Source organism: Mytilus californianus, unplaced genomic scaffold (genome assembly GCF_021869535.1).
Source record: "Mytilus californianus isolate M0D057914Y unplaced genomic scaffold, xbMytCali1.0.p SCAF_5, whole genome shotgun sequence".
Taxonomy (NCBI): Eukaryota; Metazoa; Mollusca; class Bivalvia; order Mytilida; family Mytilidae; genus Mytilus; species Mytilus californianus.
The window spans coordinates 80236359-80263835 of record NW_026262701.1 but is presented as its reverse complement, the minus strand read 5'-3'; the positions used below and the strand labels follow the sequence as shown (position 1 = coordinate 80263835).

At 33.4% G+C, this 27477-nt stretch overlaps 1 protein-coding gene across 3 annotated transcripts in view; it reads left to right on the top strand.

Moving 5' to 3' along the window:
* LOC127703129 (uncharacterized) overlaps positions 1-23209 on the top strand; it is a 32454-nt gene extending 9245 nt beyond the window's left edge. Inside the window, exons 2-6 of one of the 3 annotated variants that reach the window (XM_052207575.1) lie at positions 10939-11101; positions 12208-12428; positions 20079-20105; positions 21064-21095; positions 21808-23209. In XM_052207575.1, the coding sequence (XP_052063535.1) occupies positions 11034-11101; positions 12208-12428; positions 20079-20105; positions 21064-21095; positions 21808-22245 (786 nt within the window). In that variant the 5' untranslated portion in view covers positions 10939-11033 and the 3' untranslated portion in view covers positions 22246-23209. The remainder of the gene's footprint in view (positions 1-10938; positions 11102-12207; positions 12429-20078; positions 20106-21063; positions 21096-21807) is intronic. The other 2 variants (XM_052207573.1, XM_052207574.1) reach the window with 2 other exon arrangements.
* The last annotated feature ends 4268 nt before the right edge of the window (positions 23210-27477 follow it).

Below are 27477 nucleotides of genomic sequence, written 5' to 3'. Positions count from 1 at the left end.
ATCAACGGGAGAAATCCGTTTGCGCCACCAATGCGTCTTTTTGCGCTACAACACGTTTGCGCCAATGCTACATTTGCGCCACTAGTTTTCAAAATGTATAGTATTATTTGCGCCAAAAATAAAGTTTACGATTGCGGCACATTAAAAGAAAATGAATTTCTTCCTCCTTTATCCTGGTTTGGGACATGCAGTTTACAGCCAGACAACATAGTTTTATTAATGACACAAACATAATCTCCATGGCTGAATTCTCCTCTCGTAAAATTCCGATACTTTTCAACGGCAAAAAATATTGTTCGTCCCTATGTCTGACCAAGGTGAAAACGACATGCCTTGGTCATACAAGCTTGAAAAACATTTCACGTCGACATGTATTTTTTCTTCAAAATCAAAATGAATAGTAATAAAATGTATTCTCATATCATATCTTTCACAACATTCTTGAATCAAAGATAACATTTTCCGGTAACAGCACCCTGATTTAGCAGACAAAAGGCATCACACCAGTGGTATGTTATTTCCATGACTGACTCAATGAATTGTATATAAATGCTGAAAGCCTGAAAATACCTCTTAAGGTACCTAAAATAATTCATGATTATTATGTATGAGAAATTCATGTACAGGTAAATTGGCGCAAATGAATCATGTATATCGGCGCAATTGATACCTTTGAAAATTAATATTTGGCGCAAATGATACATCTCAAAAATAGCAATTGGCGCAAAAGGACTGCTGCCGCACCAATACGAGAGTAGACTTGTAAAAGTAACAAAATGAACACTAAAGTTTTTTTCCCTTTAAATTAACAGTAATCTTATGTTAACGCAGATTCATTAATTTTTTAATTTTCTTAAGATTAACGAACGAAGGTATTATCAGCTGAGTAGCCAGTGTCTCGTCACTGCCATGATGTCGTAACATATTTTCTATAATTTCCCGTTGAAATGTTAAGAAATTATAAAGAAAATAAGGTTCCAACTCCATAAGGTAGAAAGTTTACATTAGATAAATTTGGATATTCTTTTTGTGTACTTTTCGGTCATATAGCTCCTACCCTTGCCTCGCGTTTATGCATCCCTGGTTTTCTAATGTTTGGTTTGAGCGTTCAAGATGAAAGTAAAGCCAGAAAAGCGGTTTTGACGAACGAAATTTTATCGAGTGTTATTTTGAATTACTCGTTCTACTAATTTATTTTAGCGCCTATTTTCTGCTTTAGTAATTGGACTCCGTTAAACGTGTAAAAAGATTTTGAGTGGAACTTTGATGTTTACTCTAACCCAATTCAGTTAAACACTTCATGAAATAACTACGAAACTCATTAGGTTGAGGCTTTCAGTTGTTTTTACTACGTATAATTTGTTCACTAAAATATGTTTAGGAACCTAAATTTTAACTGACTTTTGAAGTCCAAATTTTCTGTTGCTTAAATCTGAGACTACAATAAGACAGGAAAGTATTCTATCTGTTTCATAAATAATGGTTCTAAGGTTTTAAAAAAAATATTAATGTGATAGACGGGGAGGAGGGCTTTAGATTTAACAATTGGCCACAAAGTATTAAATATAGATGTCCATCATAAGATATTCAAAAGATGATTTTCATTGTATAGTTAACCTCTTAACATCTACATTATTATTTGAATTCGTGATCTCGCTTTTAAGTTATATTCATGATACTAATTAGACCCCAAATTCTGACTGGGGTACAGAAATATGATCATTTCTGGATTTCTTCCGTCCGGTAGCAAAACCGTAGCAAGCTAAAGTGAGCGTTCGTTTTGATGTGCGGGATGTATAAATACACAGCCACATTCGGTCGGAATGGGGACGCTATCAAATTCGATGCCTCGTGTAGGGAAAGAACCTAGCTCACTGCACGCCAATAAATAAAAATCTTGCGACAACTTACTGAGGGGTCCGTAAATGGCTTGTTTCAATGCAAATTTTCTACACCTTCATCCAGATTGACTTTCCTTGACGAACTTAATAGTTGCATAAATTGTTTATTAATTCTTGTCCTGAATATGCATAAAATAGTTGCATTAAGCAATCAGCAATCAATCAATCATATTATAACACTAGTGGAACACATTTTCGGATTTTCAGGCAAATGCGCGGCTCAAACTGATAGATCTAGAGATATAGATTGTAAAGTTAGTTCTTGCATTTGGAACCTTCTCTTACAGGCATAACAATTACTCGTGTTTTTTTGCAAATGAATTTTATACGCATTCACTTTTTGGAGCGGATTAATCCAAACAGTTGAATATTATTAATCATGTTACTTTTCTTCTTGGTTCTTTCATTCACGGAGTTTGTATTACACATGCTTAATTAATCACTGATAATATTATATTTCTATATGTAAATTCTATAAGCTGTATTGCGTTTGAATAAAGGACTATATTATTATTAAAACGGGATATTTTAAGGACCCATGTTACATCGTATAATAACAATGTCTTAATTCTGAGAACATAATATCCACTCAAAATCTATTAAATATTATCATACAATTACGGACACTGCAAAATGGCGACCAAAAGCGACCAGTTTTATGACGTCACGAGTACTAATTCCTAATCAGGCGAAATAATTCTGTAAGTGTTCATTAATATTTGTTCTGGATATAACTTTGAGGGCATTTTATCGAAGTTGTAAGCGAAAAAAGTATTTTTACGGATTTTTTACGACTATGATAACTCGGCCTTTCACTTACAAACTTTACATAAAGTGAATTGGTTTTGAAAGGGCTCTAGACTTTATACGCACAGAGTGTGGACTTTAACGGTGCTTTTTTGTGGACTTTAGCGGAACTTGTTATTGTGGACTTTAACGGTGTTTTTTTGTGGACTTTAGCGGAGGTAATTTTGTGGACTTTAGCGGAAATTTTGTGGACTTTAACGGCGTTGTGGACTTTAACGGAAAATTGTTGTGGACTTTAGCGGTGTTGTGGACTTTAGAGGAATTGTGGACTTTAACGGTGCCACAGCGCTATCCTTACAACTGCAAAACAGACGCACTATATCCATAATGGGTTTTACTGTCGGGGTTGAGAAGTCCACGTGACCATATTTATATACATTAAATCAACCCTTGGTGTCGAGTCTCTTGTTTTGATCATCTAATATATAAATTGATTGGAATAATAAATATTCTTATTCTTATTCTTATAAAGAGGAAATGTGGTATGCTTGCTAACGACCAGAGACAATAGATCAAGGATGTAAACATATTATCAATTTGATGTACCATGTTAAAGTTAAAAAGATTATGAAAATGTTGAGAGAAAAAAGTTAATTCTAATTATGTTCGGAACGTAAGCAACAACAGCGAAACTTAAGTTTCAGAATCACTCTTTGGTTGTAACACTCTAAACTTTGCGGCTGAAAATTCATTATTGTTCTCTTCCGTTAACGCATCGCATCTGTGGTCTTCTTGTAAATTTTGGTTCATTTATATGTTTCGGAGTTTAGTGTGGCGTCTATTTTTTCTGAACTAGTAAACATTATTGTTTAGGGGCGAACTGAAGCCCTTCTCCGGGTGCGGGATTTTCCCGCTACGTTGAAGACCCATTGGTGGCCTTGGCTGTTTTTCTGCTCTTTGGTCGGATTGTTGTCACATTCCCATTTCCATTCTCTATTTAAGTATCACTAGTAAATGACATTACTTGATATTTGATTTCATATGATGTATATCAACAGAACATAGTATTTGACATCCGAACTTGAGAAATGCACTAAAGTATCATAACCAATAGAAAAATTCAAAACGAGTTGTACGATTGCTTCTAAATAATTAATCAAATTATTACATTGAATCCTCTGAGTAAACTTAAATTGCATAATAGTATACCTCATGTAAATACGTATGCTGTCAGTTATCTTTTTCTATAAAAGTGATTATTTTAAGTAATTAGATTCTAGTAATTATTGACGTTTCTGCTGAAATCTTTCTCATACCTAACACATCAAATGCAAATTTAATTATCTTCATGTTTTGCTGCACTAACATATATGTTTAGATGAAGAGGAAATAAATTCAATAATTGCATACATCTTGTACATAATAATAATAAAATCGTCACACACTCAAAGTAATTATAACACAGACCATAAAACAAAAAACTCATAAACATTATTTCACTTTGAAAAGGAAATGTTATCAATTTGTCATGGCATACAAATAATTGTTTTCATCCTGCAGAAAAAATATGCACCATGATAAAGTCTATTTTAGTAACATGCTAACAAAGGTCTTTAAAACATTATTAATTTATTTACAGATGAACATTTAACCTTTGCATTCATATTGTTAGGTGCATCAAGGTAACCGATGTAATCGAGTACTTTAGGCATCGCACTAACTGATGTAATCGATTACTTTAGGCATTACACTAACCGATGTAATTGAGTATGCCAGATTCTACACTAACCGATGCAATTGAGTAAGCCTTGATCTACACTTTCCAATGTAATCCAGGCACTTCACTGGTAATGCATATGGCCTACACTAACTGGTGTAATCAAGTATGACAGGCTCTACGCTAACCTATGTAATCCAGGCACTACACTAGCCGGCTCAATCGAATATGCCAGGCTCTATGCTAACTGGTGTAATCGGTAATGCACATGGTCTACACTAACACACACACACACACACACAACACTTTATTCTCTAAAATCCAATACAATCAAAGTTACATTAAATGACATGCAAAAAATATATACAAATAACTATGTAATCAAGTATGCCAGGCTCTACGCTAACCTATGTAATTAAGGCACTACACTAGCCGACGCAATCGAATATGCCAGGCTCTATGCTAACTGATGTAATGATAAATCTGTAATGCACATGGTCTACACTAACTGGTGTAATCAAGTATGTCAGGCTCTACGCTAACCTATGTAATCTAGGCACTACACTAGCCGACACAATCGAATATGCCAAGCTCTATGCTAACTGATGTAAGGATTAATCGGTAATGCACATGGTCTACACTAACTGATGTAATCAAGTATGCAAGGCTCTACGATAACCTATGTTATCGAGTATGCTAGACAGTACACTAGCCGATGTAATAAGTTTGCCAGTTATTGAGTTTATCAGGCTCTACATTAACCGATGCAATCGAGTATGCCAGGCATTATACTCGCCGATGTACTCGAATATACCAGGCATTACACTAACCGATGTTATCGAGTATACCAGGCTCTACACTAACCGATGTAACAGAGCATGCCAGGCTCTACTCTTACACATTAAAACGACTATGCTAAGACTCTACACTAACCTATTTAATCGAGTAGCACGGCTCTAACTTGCAGTTGCAATCGAGTATGCCAGGCTTTACACTTACCGACGTCATCCAGTATGACAGGCCTCTAAACTAACCGATCACGATAATCGAGTAAATCAGGTTTAAAATGAATGACTTTTTCTGCAACGATTTTGATTGTCTGTCACTCTGACAATCCTCTTGTCTATTTATTCTTGTAAGCATCGGACAAAATGATATTATTCAGGCATACGGTCTTAATGGTCACATTCATGAATGTTTAAACAGTTATTTTGACTTTAGTAGCTAAGCCTCTTTTTTAACATGAACGATCTTCCAATGGAAATAACTCATTGGTAGAATCCATTGACTTTTATAGATTTTCTTATTTTATGTTCATTTAATCTTGAACACTGGCGGTATCTAAATTCAACAATATAGATATAATCAACAAAAAGATTATATATACAGAGACTCTACTGAAGGACTAGATTCCCAAATAAATTGTTGGTGACGAGCAAGAAGGATCACTATTAACAGTCGCTACTCCTTGGATACGGAATTTTCAGTATTCTAAATACAGTAAGAACTATTAGAGATGGAAGTTTACCGATATATTTTATTTTGGGAGCACGATTTCTAATCCGTTTTGAGGAGATGCATTATGTTACCTTTAACCAGACAACTAGTGAAAAGCAAAACGTAGGCCACATTGGTCTAGACTAACATAGAAACTATTCATTTTACTCAGTAAAAACAGCAAAATTTGCCATATTATCATATAATATCTTGGATATGTTTTTATGAAAACTTCATAATCTAAGATTTAACTGTCGCAAAAACCAGTTTTCCAACCGAGAACCCATTTTGCGACAGTAAAATCAACGATTAACTGGGGCAAGCATAACAATATAAGGTAAAATAACAAAAATACCGAACTCCAAGGAAAATTCAAAACGGAAAGTCCCTTATCAAACGGTAAAATCAAAAGCTCAAACAAATCAAACGAATGGAAAACAACTGTCATATTCCTGACTTGGTACAGGCATTTCCTTATGTAGAATACAGCTTATTTGCAAGGTAATGATAAAAATGAAAGATAAATATCACGTGAAACCTCCCCTCCTCTCCACACTAAAAAACAACCAAACAACAACAAAATACAAACAACATAACAAAAACAAACAAGAAACACTGAGCACATCAATCGAATTTAATATATCCCAAATGAAATGTCATATTCCTGACACTTTTCAATAAAATTAGAAGCTTAAAATATAATAGTTCTAACTTATTGAAAACTAGTCATTCGATGCGAATGAATGAATGTAGGATGGACTAGTAAAACCTATACTTAAATGAATGATGCTTAGAACACTCATGTTATTCAACATTTTAAATTAATTTTGTTTGAATTCCAACTTGAATGAGAATTTATTGAATTGATATCTAATTCACTTTCCAAACAACATGGAAAATCAATTTTGAAATCCTGTCTTCATCACTATAAATTTCTTTTGAAGAGCATGTTTTAAAATACTTTATCTGCATTTGCATAATTGGTTAGATTGCATTTGATTTGTAAATGTACTTTACGAATTTTCTGAAATGTCACATCATGTCATGCAGTTAAAGAACAAATGTTTAGACAAGTAATCGACTAATCATCTATAACGTGAATCCTGATCATCTATAACGTGAATCCTGATAATCTATAACGTGAATCCTGATAATCCATAACGTGAATCCTGATTATCCATAACATTAATCCTGATCATCCGTAACGTGAATCCTTATCATCTATAGCGTGAATCCTGATAATCCTCAATAACTTTGACCCAGACATTTCATCGACGTCATAATGCATAATACATGTATGAACCGACGTTGATAAAGGACAAGGTTCACGTTAGGCCAAATATGGCCTTGAATTTCAACTTCATCATAAAATTTCAAAATGGCTATAATTTGGTTCTGAGATGGATCTATTTCAAAGGCCTTACTTTTTTCTTAAAATAAATCTTTTCAAAAGAGTACATTATTGTCTTCAAAATCAGCACAGTTTAGATATATTGTCAAAATACGATGATTTTGTGCATTTTTCGGACCTTAAAGCTTGATGGAAACCTTTGGCCGCAACCTAAGATCCAAAATGTTCTGTAACCAAAAGTTGCCAATGTCGACATTAAATCCCTAGACACAAAAACATTCTGGATCATCGGTGGCGGCCGAAATAATTTATCCTAAAAACTGCTAAGAATTATATTGAAAATTTGACCAAAACTGACGTTACAACACAAATAATACATACTTAAGGAGTCAATATTTCGTCATTTTCAATGTGATGTGCCAAAATGAACTTATTTTGTATTATTTGAGAAATGTCTAGTATTTTGGCCTGATCATTAAAATCTTATGGCCAATTTTAACCCTTCGGCAACTTACTCCTTTGACTCGAACATATCACCCCATCTTCCGGTTTACTGATGAAACAAAGAAAAACTCTTGTTTCTATCATGCAAATACACAAATACAATCCGATAAATTGATTATCAGGTTGTCTGCATATTTATATTGTAAAATATCAGCTGCTCGACACAATTTGAAGCTTTTTTGAACTCGTTCGCTGCGTTCACTCGACAAAAAACTTCATAATGTGACTCGCAGCTGATATTTCACAATATCAATATGCAGAGAACCTGATAGTCAGAATCCTAATCATTCATTGGTGACTCGCAGCTGATATTTTACAATACCAATATGCGGACAACCTGATAATCGGTACACCTGAATCCTAATCATCCATTGGTGAATTCAAATCAAACATTGTTTTTTTTAAACTAAGGCAACAAAACACACATTTTCTTAAACGAACGAAAAGTGGAAACTGGTACATTACAAAAGCATTTCTCCACTAGACCCTGGTGTGAAATTGTCAACATATGTGTATTCCCTCTTATAGAAGTTCCCCCTGTGAATTTTATAATAAGCAATGCCATAATATCTGTTCCTATTGGAACACATACTATATGCCCTTTATTCCGTAAGGAACAAATATTACAGAATACTTCTTTTATTTAAAACTAATGTTATAAAGTAACTTTTATTTCATGACAAAATAAATTCAGCGGAAATTGGCCTTACCTGTTTCGAAAATGTACAAAACAGCTCGACCTGTAAAATCGTAGACAGAGACTATAGCACGGTATGCTAATGGATAACAAATAATATAAAAAAAAACGGACAACTTTGAAAACTAAGGAATCGGTTATACTTATTTGTCAGTATAGTCGATTTAATTTCCAATTTCCAGGGATTTTAAAGTATTGACGGCGTGCATATAGCTGAGTCTACAAACGTAACGTCTTCAAAATACTTAAATCAATTACGACGTCGACATTTTTGCCTCAGAAAACAAACGCGTAACAAAAACACTGGACACTTAGTTTATCACATAACTTTAAACATAAACGTTAAACATATTTCTTTTTTTTTCGAACAACAAAGTGCAGCAAATACACATTCCGGAAATATAAATAAATATATGCTAAGAGCAGTTTAACGGAAATAATAAGCGACTATGTCGTGGACCCTATTCAGAAAATAGCGTTAAAACATCATTTCTTTAAACTGTAACATAATAGCTGGATATTTAAAATTTTCAGGTGTTCAGCCTGGACTATCGAATCATTCATATTTTGCAGATTTTTTTAAACCACTTGTTATGCACATATGGAATATCAAGTTATTTCGAAATTAAAAAATAGCAATTACATATTTTTTCTTACCGATTCTTACATTTTCGAATATCAATCCTTCCAAATTACTACTTCTTACACATAACGAACTACATTCCAAACTCATCTTCCATGGCCGTTTTTGAATTTTGTTGCATTGAATTTCGTCTGACGTCATAGTCCGAATCCGAAAAATTCTATTATAAGAAAATGCAGGAAAATATGTTGAATTTGTATAAATTTTAGGTCAAAAACTCTATTTTATGCTTATTCAATGTTACAAGTTTCAACTATCTTTGCCGTTTTCTCTATGGTCGTTTCATACTTTATAGATTTAATTTTGATAACCTTACTAGTAATGTGGATTTTAATGGCTAGCATTCATTATTTTATCATAAAAAAACTTCCTATTTAAAAGATATTTTAAACACGGTTGTATAAAACTACTTTTAAAAGCGCATTTTACAGTTGCCGTCAACTTTGTGCACGCCGTCATTGTGTTAGTCCAAATAATTATGACGTCGTCACAGCATTTATTTAAAATAGCCTCTCAATGCCGTCATAGTCATTATAATTGTTTGGACTAGCATTGTGAAAATAATTGTATGTATGAATTTCAAGATTATATATGCGTTACATAAATACGTCACTGTTTGTGATGTCCTGTGCTGTCGTTAATGGAAGATGTTCGTTGTTATTCTGCGGTTTACATGTTGTAACGACTATTATATTATTCATTTGTGCGTTTCTGTGTGCTGAGTGTTCTTGCGTTTGTTTGTGCTGTATTTCTGTCACGTAGTGTTGTCATTTTATCGATGTTTTTTAACATTGCCATATAAGCGGGAGGTTTGGCTAGCCATAAAACCAGGTTTAACCCACCATTTTTTCTTAACTGTCCTGTACCAAGTCAGGAATATGGCAGTTGTTATTTTGCATTTCAGTGTTTCTGTTGTTCCGTTGTTTTCCTCTTATAGTTGATGTGTTTCCCTCGGTTTTAGTTTGTAACCCGGATTTGTTTTCTCTCAATCGTATTATGATTCAAATGACGAACCATTAAAATCCGTAAAATCTGGTTCCAAAAAGTTCTGTCATCAAAACAATCTGAATGTACATCCTACATATACTATTGGTAAATAAGTTTTCCCTGGTCGGCTATCGAATGTAACACCGAAAGTCAACAGGACAAAAATTCACACACAAAAATCACAGACAATAAGTAATAGATAAAAAGTCACGAACACAAAGTCACTGGACACAAAGTCACTGCGGCAAAAATTTGTAACTGCGACAAATTCAGTTTGGAGATAATTTTGTTTTAACATGAAAAAAATTATAGAATTTATTAAAAATCAATTTCTGCATTTTTCTTAATTATATAAACAGCTTTGTAAACACAATATACAATATTATAACTTTAATAATGATATAAAAAAAAAACGAACTGTCGAAGTTTCTTGATGACTAGAGACGGGCTTCATGGTGCCAAACATATATTCCTTCTAAGACGGAAAAATTCATAATTTTTCATTTAACAAACTTATTCAACTGTTCAATGAATTTATCGTAAAAAAAAACCAATAATATTATGTTTAAAAAAAAGGTTACAATGATATTCTCTTATCATATATCTGAAAATGATTGAAAACTATTTTGGCAATTTGTCTGTCCAATCAATGCCTCTTATCGACAAACCATCACAACCAGTTTAAATGTACTTATTTGGTTTCTTGTGTGTTATTATGATATTAATAATTATATTGACTGAGTTTGTTTCTTTTCACGTAATTTTCACACTTGTTACTTGCACTTAGGAATTGAGGATATGAAACCGATAACAAATTTAAATATAATTTTTGAACACACTCCTTATTGTTCCAAAAATGATTAATTTTATAACATTTCTTTTTTAATATGACAGAATGTGGTACCAGTTGGGAGGTGACACACTTTACGGAAAACTCTAATGGTTACACGTGGGAGGAGGCGGATACAATATGTAAAGAAAACGGGAAAATGTTAGCTGTTGTTGATTCACAGGAAAAATGGGAAACGGTTAAATATGTTATAACAGGTGGAAACAGGTAAAATATTAATACATAAAAGTGAAGTTTGTTTGGCGAGAACAAAAAATTACTTGTGTTATATAGGACGTTTAAAAATTAAGCAAATAGGAAAATTTGCAGAATGGAAAACGATGTTTCATTTCTTGTTATTTAGAACTTTTAGTACCTTTTGTTAAAATTTCATTTGGTTTGGAATGTCCCGTTTATTTGTGCTTGGGATTAAGACTCAATATTTATCTAAAGATACCACGTTATAGATTTTCTCCATCTATTAAAATTCATAAATCTGTTTTCAACTTGGTTTAGAAATAAAACTGTTTCTTTTGTAAGAATCTTAAAGTATGCTTAAGAAGCTGTAATACTGTGACATTTAATTATGATTCAAAGATTTTTTTAGTGAAAACAAATGAATGGAAATTCGTTTTAATTTGTATTTGAATATGTTTGGAAAACAGATCTTGTTGGGTATTACTGAGTATACGTTTAGAAATTTTGTCTGGCGCCAGGGTTCTCTTACGTGCAATGATTGATACATTTGACATACTGACTTATTTGACCTCTGCAGTCAGACAGGACATGACTGCACTTTTATACATTCCAAAATATCAAAAACAGACGTCCCGCTCCCTCAAGAGTAGTCTATATACCAAACGGTTGAAGCCCGTGTGACCTTATTTCTATACCAAAGTCACTTTCGGGTTTTTATATAGTTGCAAATTTAGACACACACAACACCAGAACAAAATGTTTTTCATAAAAGATTAATAAAATAATTTATACCTGCAACTAGTCGTGTTGAATTAAACAAAACATGAGTGTTTTTGTAAAAAAAAAGTGTTCGAAGATGAAAAAGTGAAAAATCCAGATATGAATTGTATTTCATTTCGTCATCCAAAATTGGTTAGTTCAGCAAAAATCTAAACCGATCACTTGCAGTCGTTTGCATTCCAGGATGGCAAAATTCGAACATAAACTCTTGAGTAACGGTACAAAAATACAAAAAAAAGCAACATTACCCCTCTCCCAAAAAACAACAAAAACAAAACAATCAAAAACACACTCCACTACAAACAAAACAATAATAAAAAATATTATGCAGACTATTATGAATTATCATATTGTAGATACACTGCACCTGCCGATGTATACATTGGTTTACAGTTTACTCAAAGTATAAACAACTTTACATGGAGCAATGGGGCACAAGCTTCATGGACAAAATGGGCTGAGAACGAACCCTACTATACTGAGAGAAGACATTGCGTTAGGTTAGATGTGTATACAAACTATAACTTTAGAACATCTGACTGCTCTTACAAGCATCATTTTGTTTGTTCATATGAAGGTAAATACTATTTCTAATTATGTTCACGTTTGAATAATCGAGTAGGGCTTGAAAGAATATGGTTACATAAAAATCGCAATGTTTGTCGACAATGCAGGATATGCATATTTGATCTGTACTGGCATGAAAATGAGAATATTGTGCTATTATCTATTACAAAATTCTGAAAATTATTCAAATTAAGGAATATATCTCCCTCGTGGAAAGCTCTGATTCCTTTCTCGGCTTTGGCTTTTGTCTGTTTTGGTATTCTCAGCTCGGGTTTTGAAATATTTTGGCCTCGAGCATCACCGAAGTAAAATTGGTACCGTTAATGTTATTATAAAGTTCAGACGAAAAAATGTAAAAAAAAACAACACTAAATATTTCGTAGAATTACGAGACAACGTTATTCGTAAGTCATGATTTCGATGCATGTATTTACGTTTATTTTGTCATAAAAGAGTACAGAAAAATGCATATTATCATATAACCCGGACAATAAAACAAATAAGGTTTTTTGCAGTCAATATTTGAAATTTGCGAGATTTGCATGTGCTCTATTTGATCCTATTTAGGGAGCTACCATTTGATTTTTATTGGGGGTCTAGGATGAAAAATTTTGTCCTGCATTTTTTTTTTATTAGTTTATCCTGACTTTTTTTTTGCCAAGTTGCTCATCCTGCCTTTTTTTTACTTAAAACTCCTGTCCTGTTTTCAAATTCCATCCTACCTCCCCCCCTCCCCGCCATAAAAATCAAATGGTAGCTCCCTTAGTAAAACGAATATTGAATAGAAAAAAAAATAAATGCAGTACAATTATACATTTCGACAAACATAATATGGTAGCATAAATATGGCAAGTTTTTCACTGTTTAATTTCAATCGCCTACTTTGTTTATATACATTCGAACAATACTATAGTAATAAGATTTTTTATTTAAATCAGCACATTCCCCTGTTGATTGATCGAGTTCACCTTGCAATTCTCTAATCACCCTAGGATATATGGTATATCGAGGCCTAAAATAAGAAAATAATAAATATAATAAAACTAAGAAATAATTCTTACAACTGAACTACAAATAGTCCAGGAAATATCAGAAAAACCCTGCACAATGTGGTAAAAGCATGAAACTTGGTATATAAGCTCCAGATACCATTCTAAGCAAAATAAGATATGGAGCCAACCTGAAAAAAATCAACTTCCGGTTTTTTCCTAGATGGCGGACAAAATTGCAAAAATTCTAAGCTAAATATCAAAGAAATCATACACAAGGTGGTAAAACAATGAAACTTTATATATTATCTCTTTAGACCCTTCTTAACAAATGAAATTATGAAACCAATATGAAAAACTATCAACTTCCGGTTTTTTCCAAGATGGCGGCTGAAATAACAAAAAAAATAAAACAGGTCAATATGACGTTGCAATATTTACAATAAAAATATATCAGAGGAGTACAATTGAAAGTAATATATATACAGTAGCTGTTATATGCAATAACACGTTCATTCATCTTGTTTGTGTCGGTAAACCCTATACTCTGCAGTCCATCAGGCACAATCCCCACCACACTTGCCTAAAGCTGTATTCGGAAGGGCGGATTTGAAACCCTTGCATTGTCCTCGACAACCTTTCTTGCATCCACAGTGAACAAGTACCTGTAGTGAAGAGGTTGCCTCTGTCAATATTGTTCAGAACGGGTTCTTACATGCCGTTGTTTTGCTTCTTCCAACCATACAAGTCTGGGGATGGAAGAACAGGCTGTAAAAGCAAACACTGTATCCAAATCAATCCAGCTTGGTACACAGAACGTTTGGCATGTTGGTAAAGTGCCTCTCTTGTTGGTGGTACAGACTCGATTGATCTACCTTTATGTGCAAAGAGTACTTTTCTAGCTTCATTTACAGTGTTGGATTCACTTGTCCGATGGTACAAAAGAACAACATATCGCTCCAGCAATGGTAGAATTAAATCACGGTATATTGAACTTGGTTTGTCTGTCATCTGTCTAAAAGCAGCTTGATACCTCGGGGAAAGTATTCCATGTACCCCATGCTGTTTTCTTTCCTCGTCCTGCAAATGAAGATACAGTGTCACAACCTGTAAAGGCGTGGAATATTGGTAAAAGCATGGATTCAAGAGCAAAGATTGTGCAATATCATGAATAGGAATGTAACGAAAATGTTTCCCAGTTGCAAATGCTATCCATATCTCATCAGCTTCTGTGTCCTTAAATACAGATATAGCGATCACAATTACGTCTGTATCCACAGTTTTAATGCTGATCTTTTTAAAACCATCCCTGACTGCATCTGCAACGTGAATCTTGACTATCGTATCTGCTTCTTCGTGTTTGTACGGTTGCAGTTTTGACTTGTCTATTTGTGCCTGGTTTGAAATCCTATTCTCTCCAACTGTACAGATAACATTCTTTTCAGTATTTGCTACTTCTACCAACTTTTCCGATAGAAACTGAAACAGCTCCATTTAATTCGCATCAACCTGTAGAAAGTCATGCCAATTCTAAGGGATATTTGTTTGAGCTTGAACTCGCCTTCGAATTCCCTTCCCTTTATTTTGTCTGATTGCACTTTTGAGGCTGTTTTCTACATATGTGTCCCATACTACATCAACGCGACCAACATCGCTATTTCGGTTTACTATGTAGGGAACAAACACTTTTACCGCATAAAAGAAATAGCATTGGTCCAACCTGACGCTTCCAGCCTATCGCCAATAGTTTTTTTAAATGGCCATCGCGATATGGAGACCTCCAAACAAAATGAATAGTTTATCTTCGCCGTAACCAGAAGAATCCGCCATCATGAGTCAAAATGGGACCATACGTCAGTGTGATAAGTCAGATCTATCAAGAAAATGTCTTGAGCCGTTAATATCTAAAACAATAGTTAACCCTCAAGTGAATGCAACAATAATTGAATGTGCAGCAGTAGTCAATATGCTCAAGCCTGGTGCAGCATATCATTTCATGATTATGCGGTAAAAATGTTCTTCACTACTTAGTAAACCGAAATAGCGATGTTGAACGCGTTGATGTAGTATGGGACACATATGTAGAAAACAGCCTCAAAAGTGCAATCAGAGAAAAAAGAGGGAAGGGAATTCGAAGGCTCAAACAAATATCCCTATAGCTAAGAACTGGCATGGCTTTCTACGGGTTGATGAGAATAAAAGGGAGCTGTTTCAGTTTCTATCAAAAAAGGTTGGCAGAAGCAGCAAATACTGAAAAGAATGTTATCTGTACAGTAAGAGAGAATGTGATTTCAAACCAGGCACACATAGATATGTCAAAACTAAAACCGTGCAAACACGAAGAAACTGTTACGAGAGTTATGCTTCACGTTGCAGATGCATTTAGGGAAGGTTTTAAAAAGATCAGCATTAAAACTGTGGATACAGACGTAATTGTGATCGCTATATCTGTATTTAAGGACACAGAAGCTGATGAGATATGGATAACATTTGCAATCGGGAAACATTTCCGTTACATTCCTATTCATGATATTGCACAATCTTTGGGTTCTCTTAAATATAGGATTTTACCAATATTCCATGCCTTTACAGGTTGCGACATTGTATCTTCATTTGCAGGACGAGGAAAGAAACAGCATGGGATACATGGAATACTTTCCCCGAGATATCAGCTGCTTTTAGACAGATGGCCGACCAACCAAGGACAATATGCCGTGATTCAATTCTACCATTGCTGGAGCGATATGTTTTTCTTTTGTACCATCGGATAAGTGAATCAAACAGTGTAAATGAAGCTAGAAAAGTGCTCTTTGTACATAAAGGTAGATCAATCGAGTCTGTACCACCAAAAAAGGGGCACTTTTCCAACATGCCAAACGTTCTGTGTACCAAGCTGGATTGATTTGGATACAGTGTTATCTTTTACAGCCTGTTCTTCCATCCCCAGACTTGTATGGTTGGAAAAAGCAAGACAACGGCATGTAAGAACCCGTTCTGGACAATATTGACAGAGGCAACCTCTTCACTACAGGAGCTTGTTCACTGTGGATGCAAGAAAGGCTGTCGAGGACAATGCAAGGGTTTCAAATCCGCCCTTCCGAATACAGCTTTAGGCAAGTGTGGTGGAGATTGTGCCTGATGGACTGCAGCGAGTATAGGGTTTACCTACACAAACAAGATGAATGAACGTATTATTGCATATAACAGCTACTGTATATATATTACTTTCAATTGTACTCATCTGATATAATTTTTTGGTATATATATATAATTAATTATCTAATTACTACCACAATTTGATATTAATAGTATTGTAATTTTCATTGTTATTAATGAATGTAATGTCAGTATTACAAATCTAATCTTGAATCAATCCTAATTCTATCTTATTTTTGGGAAATATTTTTACAAATTCAAATGTGACGTCACTTTATGTGGGTTTTTTTAGAATTTCAAATGTGACGTCACTTTGTGCGTTGAGGCTTTGGCTAACTCGGCTGTGTATTTTTATGTGTTGGATTAAGTTGTTTTATGTAATGTATCCGTTTTTATTCAGTAGTTAGTCCCCACTTCGGTTTTATCATGTATATCTATTATATAGTCATTTTATAAAATTTACTGTTTGCAAAAGTATAAATTATTCTAAATAATAAGGATGTTCTTGTCCCAGGCAGAAAACTCTAGTCGTGTTAGGCGCAACTTTTTGGAAGTTTTGGTCCTCGGTGCTCTTCAGCTTTGTACTTGTTTTGGCTTTCAAACTTTTTTCATCTGAGCGTCACTAGTTAGTCTTGTGTGGACGAGACGCACGTCTGGCGTATTAAATTTTAAACCTAGTACCTTTTGTTAGCTATTATTCGTGTGTTTCTTTGTCCTATATGTTCTCCCATTTATATGTATTGTAGTCATGTCATGTAATGTTGTCATTTTAATGTTATATTTAACATTGCCATAAAAGCGGGAGGTTTGGCATGCCACAAAACCAGGTTCAACCCACCATTTTTCTTAAAATGTCCTGTACCAAGTCAGGAAAATGGCCATTGTTACATCATAGTTCGTTTCTGTGTGTGTTACATTTTAATGTTGTGTTTTTGTTGTGTCGTTGTTCTCCTCTTATATTTGATGCGTTTCCCTCAGTTTTAGTCTGTAACCCGGATTTGTTTTTATCTCTATCGATTTAAGAGTTTCGAATAGCGGTATACTACTGTTGCCTTTATTTGCAACTTCCTTTTGACTTGTTTTAACATTTTTGTTATTTCGGCCGCCATCTTGGAAAAAACGGAAGTTAATAGTTTTTTATATTGGTTTCATATCTTTATTTGTTAAGAAGGGTCTAAAGAGATAATATATAAAGTTTCATTGTTTTACCACCTTGTGTACGGTTTCTTTGATATTTAGTTGAGAATTTTTGCAATTTTGTCCGCCATCTTGGAAAAACATGGAAGTTGATTTTTTTCAGGTTGGCTCCATATCTTATTTTGCCTAGAATGGTGCTAGGAGCTTATATACCAAGTTTGATGCTTTTACCACATTTTGCAGAATTCTGATGAAAAATTGGACTTAGCTGCTTGACTAAAAGAAAACAATTGATTTTGCCTATACCCTTCGATAAAACCACATGTTCGCCATGCCGTTTGCTACTATGTTAGTAGTTTCATTTTCTTTCATAAATGACATTAACCTCCTGATGCTCAGGAAGAAGGCAATGATTTTATCCAACAACTTCCATTGTAATGTAATATTGACGTAACATGCCTCCGGTTGACACATTGCTGTTGTACTGTGCTTGGATATACTAAACCGTATCAGGCACACTTATTGATTCTGACAATAAAATCAGTGCAAGATTTTTCGCCCGACAGGAAATGGAACTTCAATGAACAAAATCTTTATCTAGTATCGAATCAAATTTAAGAGTTATATAACAAATGTTGACATATTATTTTAATAAAAAGAATTATTCTGTAAACCCCAATGTGTCAATCGACAAATATAGAAATTCCTGTTATTTTTCATGAAAGTTCCAGTTTTAAATCTAATCTTGCATAGGTTACAGAGCAATAAACAAAGTAACACATTGTTATAATTGTTACACGGCTTTTACAACTAATGACCCATCTCTGTTAGATTGGAGAAGTCAGTTTAATCTTTGTGAATATTCTGTCTCATGGATTGATTTGGACGGAAATACTTCGCTATTATAGTTCAAACATATTGATTATAAAAAAAAAACAAAGTCACATTTAAAAAAGAACAAAAAAATGTCACACTACAAAAGATTCTATCGATTGAAGACATTTCCTTCAAGTGCGTTGTATAAAAGTTATAATGGGAGTGCTTGGAATTATATTTTCATCGATATGCAGTAATTGAAATAATACCATGTCATAGACCGGTAATGTGTACAATATCTGTAATATAAACATTATAAAACATTATAATTACAGTCAGAAGCATAACTTTAGTCAGACAATAGTCCTGATACTCTAAAGCAAATATTGTGGAAACCAAAGTCTGGTTCTTGCATCAATTATCCCATTAAATGTATGTTCTATGATCGTAGCAGTTTTTTTTTTCTGCAAAACTTAATGAAACGTTAAGCAATTCACGATCGTTATACCATTTTATCAAATACCAACCGGCTACAAAAATAGATGGACGAGTGTTTTTTTTTTTTTTTTTTTTTTTTTTAAGATTTACGTGACTTAAAGATAAACAATACAAACGACTCAGTCTGTGTCTGTTCCTTTTTATTATTTATTTAGATAAACAACACAAACGCCTCTGTGTCTGTTCCTTTTTATTATTTATTTAGATAAACAACACAAACGCCTCTGTGTCTGTTCCTTTTTATTATTTATTTAGATAAACAACACAAACGCCTCTGTGTCTGTTCCTTTTTATTATTTATTTAGGACCAGATCAATACTAAACATTCAAAAAAAGATTTTTCTACTTGTTTGTGCCCCCGCCGCATCGGAGGGGGGCATTAAGTGTTACCCTTGTCCGTCTGTCCGTCCGTTTGTCCGTTCACGAGTACGTACATACATACGTCCCAAAATTGGTTTCCGTTCTCTCACTTTTGTTTGCCTCAACCGAATGTAATGAAACTTATACACAATGCTCATTACCATAAACACAGATCAAGTTCGAATTTAGTTTGCGTCACTTTTACCTTCTTGAGTTATGTCCCTATATAACGTTATATGCAAGCGTGAGTATCATCTGTGTCAAATGGACACATTCTCCATTTATTTATTGATAATTCTCTATCCAAATACCGGTATTCTGAAGGGTTTAAATGTGCGTTAACGTTTTGATTTTTTTGGAATCTCATTTGATTTTTCATGCATTCGTATACAAGGTTTTCCAAATGGTCTTGATTATGTTTAATCCTGAAAACTGCTTCGAACGTTTTAAATTCGGTGTGACTAAAATATTTTACTTGCAGAGCTCATTGGTATAGCTGACTATAGAAAAAGAGCAATGTTTTTTTTTAGTTTTTGACAACTTACTTGATCATATGTTTTGAATACTTTGCATTAACAAGATCTCTGTCGTATTCTTTTGTTTAACAAGAGATAAAACAAGTTAGTTAACTTAAATGCACGTGGAACTTCTCTTCTAAATATGTCTTTTAAACAGAGTATACATATTTGTTTCTATATGTACAGTTTATGTACCAGATCCTGTTGTACAAGGTATTAATGCTTTTACTTAATGTATAATTAGATCAAATTCATAATCCTTATCCAAATCAGTAGTAGAAACAGTACAACCCAAAGTATAGTCCTGATCGCTAAGATGCTAAACCGTAAAATATTTGGATACTATTTCAGGAGAAATATGCAATTCTCTGTTCAAAGATTCTGACATCAAAGAAAACAACTGGTATATTGTTTAAAAGAAAATGAATAATTCCTTACTTCGATCAGGATTAAACTTTATGTGTTCTGTCTATGGCTTAAGTACATCGCTTTTATTATCATAAAAAGATAATGCGTAGTCTAGTGCAGCATCCAACAAATAAATTGTTACCTCAACATTGCTTTTTTGTATGTATGCTTGTTTATTTATTTTTGACGTGTTGCTTTTTTATTATTATTCTTATTCATAAAAGGAATATAATTTAAAATAGTTGATGTTTCGTAAAAGGTTTTGCTTCTTAATAAAGAAAATTAAAGATAAATCTGACATTTTTCATGCTCTAGAAACACATCATACACAAACCTAGTATAACAGTCTCGAACTGTTATATCATTCCTACATGTAGTTTATAGAGAACAAAAATAAAGCATTGCCTACTCGTACCATGAGTACTGGTACTCGTACCAAAGTCAGGAGTGTGTAAAAGGGGTAAGCAAACCTGGTGGACAAACATAACTTGATCAAAGATAGTAGAAAAATAACAAAAAGCCCTTATAGAAGATTATAATGTAAATTGATATATACATTACACGTCAGTAGATTACTATTTTTGTGCTAACTCAAATGAATTTCCTTATATAAATATATAAATGTAAAAATGTAACAATAGCGTCGATTCATGACAAATTTGCTGTACTGCAATAATGTTCTTCTTTGGACAATAAACCTATTTTATTTGGTGTTTTTTCACTGTGGTTACACATATAAAAATATTTTGTTTTTAATTTTCAGAACTTGTTACATCCACAACAGCAGTATACACGGTAAGATCTAATTACCGTATATCGCGTTATTTTCGCGTCGGTTTTTTTTTGTGGTTTGGACCCTTGGTGGATTGTTAAAACTTTACTGTATTCATTATTCGCGTTTTTAGCCTCGTACAATGCATCTTAATTAACAGTCAAATGTTAGCGAATATAGCGTAAATTAAACACACGCGAAAATTTCCCATAAAGCAACATACAAAACACGTCTGTCACAGTCAAATATAGATTGAGCAACACAAACCCAACGAAACTGGCGGAAAACTCAGGTGCTCTGGAAGACTTATAAGTTCCAGCTCCACTATAGTAGTGACACCCGTCGTATTACTCAAAATGACGTTTTTTTTATTTATTTTATCATTACCAAACTCAAATATTTTTCGAGAACGGTTTATTTTGTTTTAATCCTAGAAGGGGAAAAGGGGGGGGGGGGTGGATATAACATTACAAACAATTTGCCTCGTACATAACACTAAAAAATATTTCAATGTATTTTGATGAGTCAATTTGAGCTTTTTCCGAAACAAATTCAAGGGTCGTTCGGTCATACTTAAATTAGCATTTGTTTTATAGAAAATTGAAACGAGAACACGAAAATATGGAAATAAAAGCAAAATACACTGGTATTTTTTACCATTAAGTAAGCTGAGATTAAAGAAATCAGATTCTGTATTATATTATAATGACAGTGTTCTATGTTTCCTTATTTTAGGGCTCATCTGGTATAAAATCGGACATGATTGTCGGGATGTCAGTTGGATTCGGAATATTTTTAGGCATCGGAATAATAATTTGCATACTTTGTCGTTGTTGCTGTAATTTCCAACAGGAGAAAAAGTATACGGAAAGTTCTAAGCAGAGCAAGCCAATCCTACCAACCAGATCACAAGCACAAAAGCAGTTTGAAATTTACATGAATCAGATGGAAGGCGTTGATTATTCCCGCGCAAAATCTAGTGCAGCAGCCTCGGTTTCGTATAGCAGAAATCAGACCCATGATGACGTGTTCAATGTCGATGATCACCCGTCAAATGTTATTGATATTGCACCATACAGTCAAATGTCACAATATAACCAAGGTGATGAAATGAGTTTGAATGATTCATCGTCACCGTCTAATAAATCTACCGATTATATGCATTTTATGTAAAACAATTTTGAACAAAACTATGTACAAGGTAGCATGATTTAAACACTAATCATATCAAATTACTAGCAATGATGTACGTGACATTTTCAAGGGGTTCGTTTGTGAATATTCCCCTTTGAATATCGGCACTGGTCTGAGAATAATTATGTTTCACTGAACCTGCTTACAGGGATACTGAATGCATAATTTTATTGAAAAGTTGCTAATGATTTTGACTAAGCATATCACATTACAAACAAGGTCTACCTTTTAATAGCTTAAATGTCTCTTTTCAACTCAAAAGTATGTTTATGAAAATACCACGTGACAATTAATTCATAATTGTAACGTTACATTGAGCAACGTCAGTTTGTTGGAACCGGCAACATCTGCATTTTTATATGTAGGTCGTATGCCTGAATTCACTAAAAAGTCAGACAGAATAAACTATTTCTTCAAATTTTTGTTTCATTTGCGATGATGCTGTATAAAGATGTAAAAAAAAATGCACTAATTCTAAATTAAAATTTTACACGAAGTTTGTGGATGATCTGGAATTGGCTTACCTATGGCGTTCTCAATGAAAATGGTCCTCAAAATGTTTAGCCGTAAACGAAACTATTAAAAAAGGCTAAAGATATAATTTGTTTATTTATTTCATAATGTTAAAAAATAGTTGATAAAATGACTTCGAAGTCACGTTTCATAATGTTCTCATATCTGAGTTACATTACTTGTTCAAAAACATAATGTCGAAAGCAATGGAGGAAATTTTGGTAGTTTGCCAATGTGTTTAAAAATTCAATGGTGTAAATGATGTACTAACATTGTAATTATAAAAGGATAACTATTTTTGATTCTATATGGAAGGTCAATAACAATTCATTGTGATCCAAAGGATGATTGATACCTTTGGCTTTTGGAAAATATTGTAAATTGTCGAATGCAATCCATTTTTTTAATAATAAAAAAAATTAACAATGAAAGGTTTCACATTGAAATGACTTGTGTATAAAACTCAAATGATTCTTGTGTGGCAGTTAAACACCCTGCGGGATGAATAACATGCGCCCAATAATTTATAATCCCCAGTGCTTTGAGATACAGTTAACGCGCTCTTTGTGTGGTAAAGAACTTTGAACAACTTTCTGATTTGTCCTTAGGTCAAAAGTTGCTGGGCAAAGTTTCTGTCCATTAAAAAGAGACAGCGACAGTCCAAATTTTCCTCAATCCCAGTAGACCAAATTTTTAAAGGTTGCATAGATTGTTTATTGATCAACTCCGTCATGAATATTTTTGAAATGTTGGTTACTGAAGTTTCAGTTTCAAACAACAGTCTCTCAACAATCATGTAATGATATAAACATCCTAACAAAGTGGACTGCTGGCAGATTCTCTAGTCTTTACTTTACTTGTTGTAGCAAATATACTCATGTTCAAGTGTGTTACTTTTCATGTAATAGGACTTTGTTGTTGTTTTTAACTGAATCACCTAAGCCACTTTTTACAGAGGATGACCTTCAGGTCATTCCGATGTATTGCTATCGCCTAAATTTCCATTATGCAAATTAGTTTTGGGATTTCAACCGATCTATAAAAATTATAGATCCGCGGTCATTACAAGGGAAAAAAGTGCATTTTTATACCTGCGATTCCGTTTTTCGTTCGTACGATGTTTCATCAAAAAATGGAATCATTTCAGTTCATGATTTAGTACTGAAAATTTGACTGAATTATCTCCTTTTAAATACGGTTTTATATGTTTAATTGGTGTTTAAGAAAGAGGTCAGGTGCTCATGTTCATTCATAAAATTATCGTTCATTCATTCATGAATTTATCGTAAAATCAAAATCACTACACAGGTCACACAGGTTGTATACGTAATGTCAAATGATTACCTGTAACCTAAAAATAAACAAACTTAACTGACTCCCTTTACTATAGTGTGTGATAACATTTTGTGAGGGAATTCGATGTTTGCCATACCACTGTTCATTTCAACGCACTTTATGACGATACCACTTTATCAATATGAATGAAATTTTTTGCAGTGTTTTAAGAAATAATTTTACTTTAAAATCGCGTATCATTTGTGAACTATTAAATGTTTTACATGGACGAATTTTCTGTATAAAGAACACACTAGATAAATTATTTTTGATAGCCTATTGCGAAAAAGTTTACTGTATTAACGTTCTATTCCATTAAATATGCCATTTTTCGCAGAAAAACATTTTATGCACGGCTACGCCAGGTAAAATTGTTGTTTATCCTAACAAAAAAATACAATTTTCAGTTTCATTAGAATATTATAATAATAATAAATCCCAAATTTATGTAGTCATTAGATAAAGTCCTTATATGTCCGATCTGCCTATTTTTGGACATCAAAAGACAATACGATCGTTTTAAGGTCAATTTCGTCTACCTCACACAATCTTGTTAGGCACTATAATGAAATGGACCTGAAATTTATTTCACATGTTTCCTGAAAATTGATAAATATCAAAGCAACATAGAGCTGTTTATTCTAGTTCGTATAATGACAATTTAATGTCATGTTTGTTTGTGATGACCCCCCTTTTCGGGATTGCATCAGAATTACAGTCATTTCGTATCGCATGAGGATGACACATATCAACTGAGCAATTATGTTTGGGAATTAGTTTTAAGAAATGATGTCAAAGTAACATTATGAAAATATTTTTAGTAAGCTGAAATATATATTTATTTTTCACATGTTTATGTCTTGTAAGATATTTTATTTCTTGCCCGTTTTTCAACATTTGCGTCTGGAAAGTTGAAATGTTTTAACTGAATGGTTAATTTAAATTTATTATGAAAATTGTTAAAATTAAATCAATAAAGGAAATTATTGCCCAGTTACAAACACTACCAGGGGACAATCCATATTGTTTTTTTTTTTAGGTATATGTTTCAGCACATGTATAATTAACCCCAACTTTAGCCTGGTAAACTTGTTGTCTCCTTGTGAAATATAAAACATATTTAAAATGGTTTCCTGCTAAAGTCTTTTATTGATATAAAGTTAAAACCGTCTTGCTTCTCACTAGTCAACACTCCTGTCCTGTCAGGTTTAATTCTTATATATATGGATGAAAAATAAAAGTCCACAAAGCATTAACATGGCAGCAATTGCTTTTACAGCCTTTAAGGCTTTGATTTTTTTTACAGAAGAGTGTCCACCATGCACTTGCACTGCACTATAATAATAGTAGAATAGAATGATATACAAAAAGATGAAAATTATATATACATGCAACCGTAATATTAATATAATATATAACAACAAACCAGTGTATTCTTTGGAACTATTATTATATTAGTATAATAGTCTAAGGTATACTGATTTGTATCACTACAATATAATAGTTATTACGGTGAGGTTGAATTTTCTGTCATTTATTCATCATCCAAGCAGGAACTTGTATCAGAAAAAAAAATCTCTGTAAATTAACCTCAGTTTCAGGTATAGAGATGTGATCTGTTTCTGTGACATGTGCTTTTGACCATACACAAGAACCTGCGGTCTTCCGATGTTCAGTACTTCAGTACTTTGATTTCATGTCGTGGCCTTTAAAGCCGACTATACGGTATGGGTTTTTCTAATTATTGAAGGCCGTACGGTGACCTATAATTGCTCACATCCACGTCCTTTGAACTGTGGTGGATAGTTGTCTCATTGGCAATCATAACACATCTCCTTATTATTAAATGTACTATAAAGTCCAAACAAAAATGTTCTTGCATGCTTACAGAAGAATAAATTAGAACTGTGATATTTGATGAATTCAAAGTGTTATGGTATAAACTGTTGACTCTGTTTTAATAATGAGATAAGTGATGTAGTACGTTTATGATACAGCACCCAAACGACACAAATAAACAAAATACATCTAGTAAGAACTTAGTCTTCAACAATAGAAAGTTGTGTATGCAGTTTATATCAAGCTCCAAATCGCCCCGAGTCTAGAAGAGTTTTTAATACTAGTTAATAAAACAGAAGCTAAAATTCTCAAAATAAAAAAAAATAAAAAAAACAACACTAAGAAATATACTAAGATATATCAAGAATAAGATTAAGATATATATACATGACATGATCACTGGCCACGTTTCTTACTTGGGACGGCACATGAATATATCGTGGGGTAAAATGAGCTTTTTAAGACCTCCCTCCTCTCCTTTTACTTACGCTCACCTGGCCCGAAGGGCCAAGTGAGTTTTTCTCATCACTTGGTGTCCGTCGTCCGTCCGTCGTCGTCCGTCGTCGTTAACTTTTTCAAAAATCTTGTCTACTGAAACTACTTGGCCACAATCATCATTGGGATATCAAGTATCCGATGACCCCGCCTGCTAACCAAGATGACCGACATGGCTAAAAATAGAACATAGGGGTAAAATGCAAGTTTTGTCTATTATTTTGAAAACCGTAATAAATAGAGAAAATCTGACAAGAATAAAAAATGTTCAGAATGATGAGCTCTACAAACTGTTCATGTCCGTCAAAACTGTCAAATGACTTCTTATAGGAGTTATTGCCCTTAAATGACACATTTTACCATTTTTTGCCTATTATCTTGAAAACTATAATAGATAGAGAGAAACTTTGAATTGAAAAAGTGATCAGTAAGGCAAGTTCTACAAATCTGTTTAACATGGTCGAAATCGTCAGTCGACTCCTTATTAGAGTTATTTGCCCTTTGATGACAATTTTTATCAAGTTTTGGGGTTTTTGTCTTATATCTTAAAAATTATAATAGATAGATAGAAACTTCAATAAGCAAAAATGATCAGCAAGACACGATCTACAATTAAGACTCCTTATTGGTGTTATTGCTCTTTAATGACGATTTACCATTTTTTTGGGGCGTTTTGCCTTATATGATAACAATTATAATAAATAAATGGACACTTTAAATCACAAAAATGACCAGCAAGGCAAGATCTATATATAGCTACTAACAAGTCAAATGTTGCTGATATAGTTAGTAGAATGTCACTCTGTATAGTAGTGATTGCCCTTAAATGAGGATTTTTTTACTGTCTTTTGTGTTTGGGCTAAAACTAAAGAAGATAGAGAGAAACTAAACAGACTAAATGATCAGCAATACAAGATCAACAAAACAGAGATTTTTGTCATGAATTCTATTCTCGTTTACAAAGTTGGAGAGTGTCCTTTGTTGAATATGCATATAGACCAAGGTGAGCGACACAGGCTCTTTAGAACC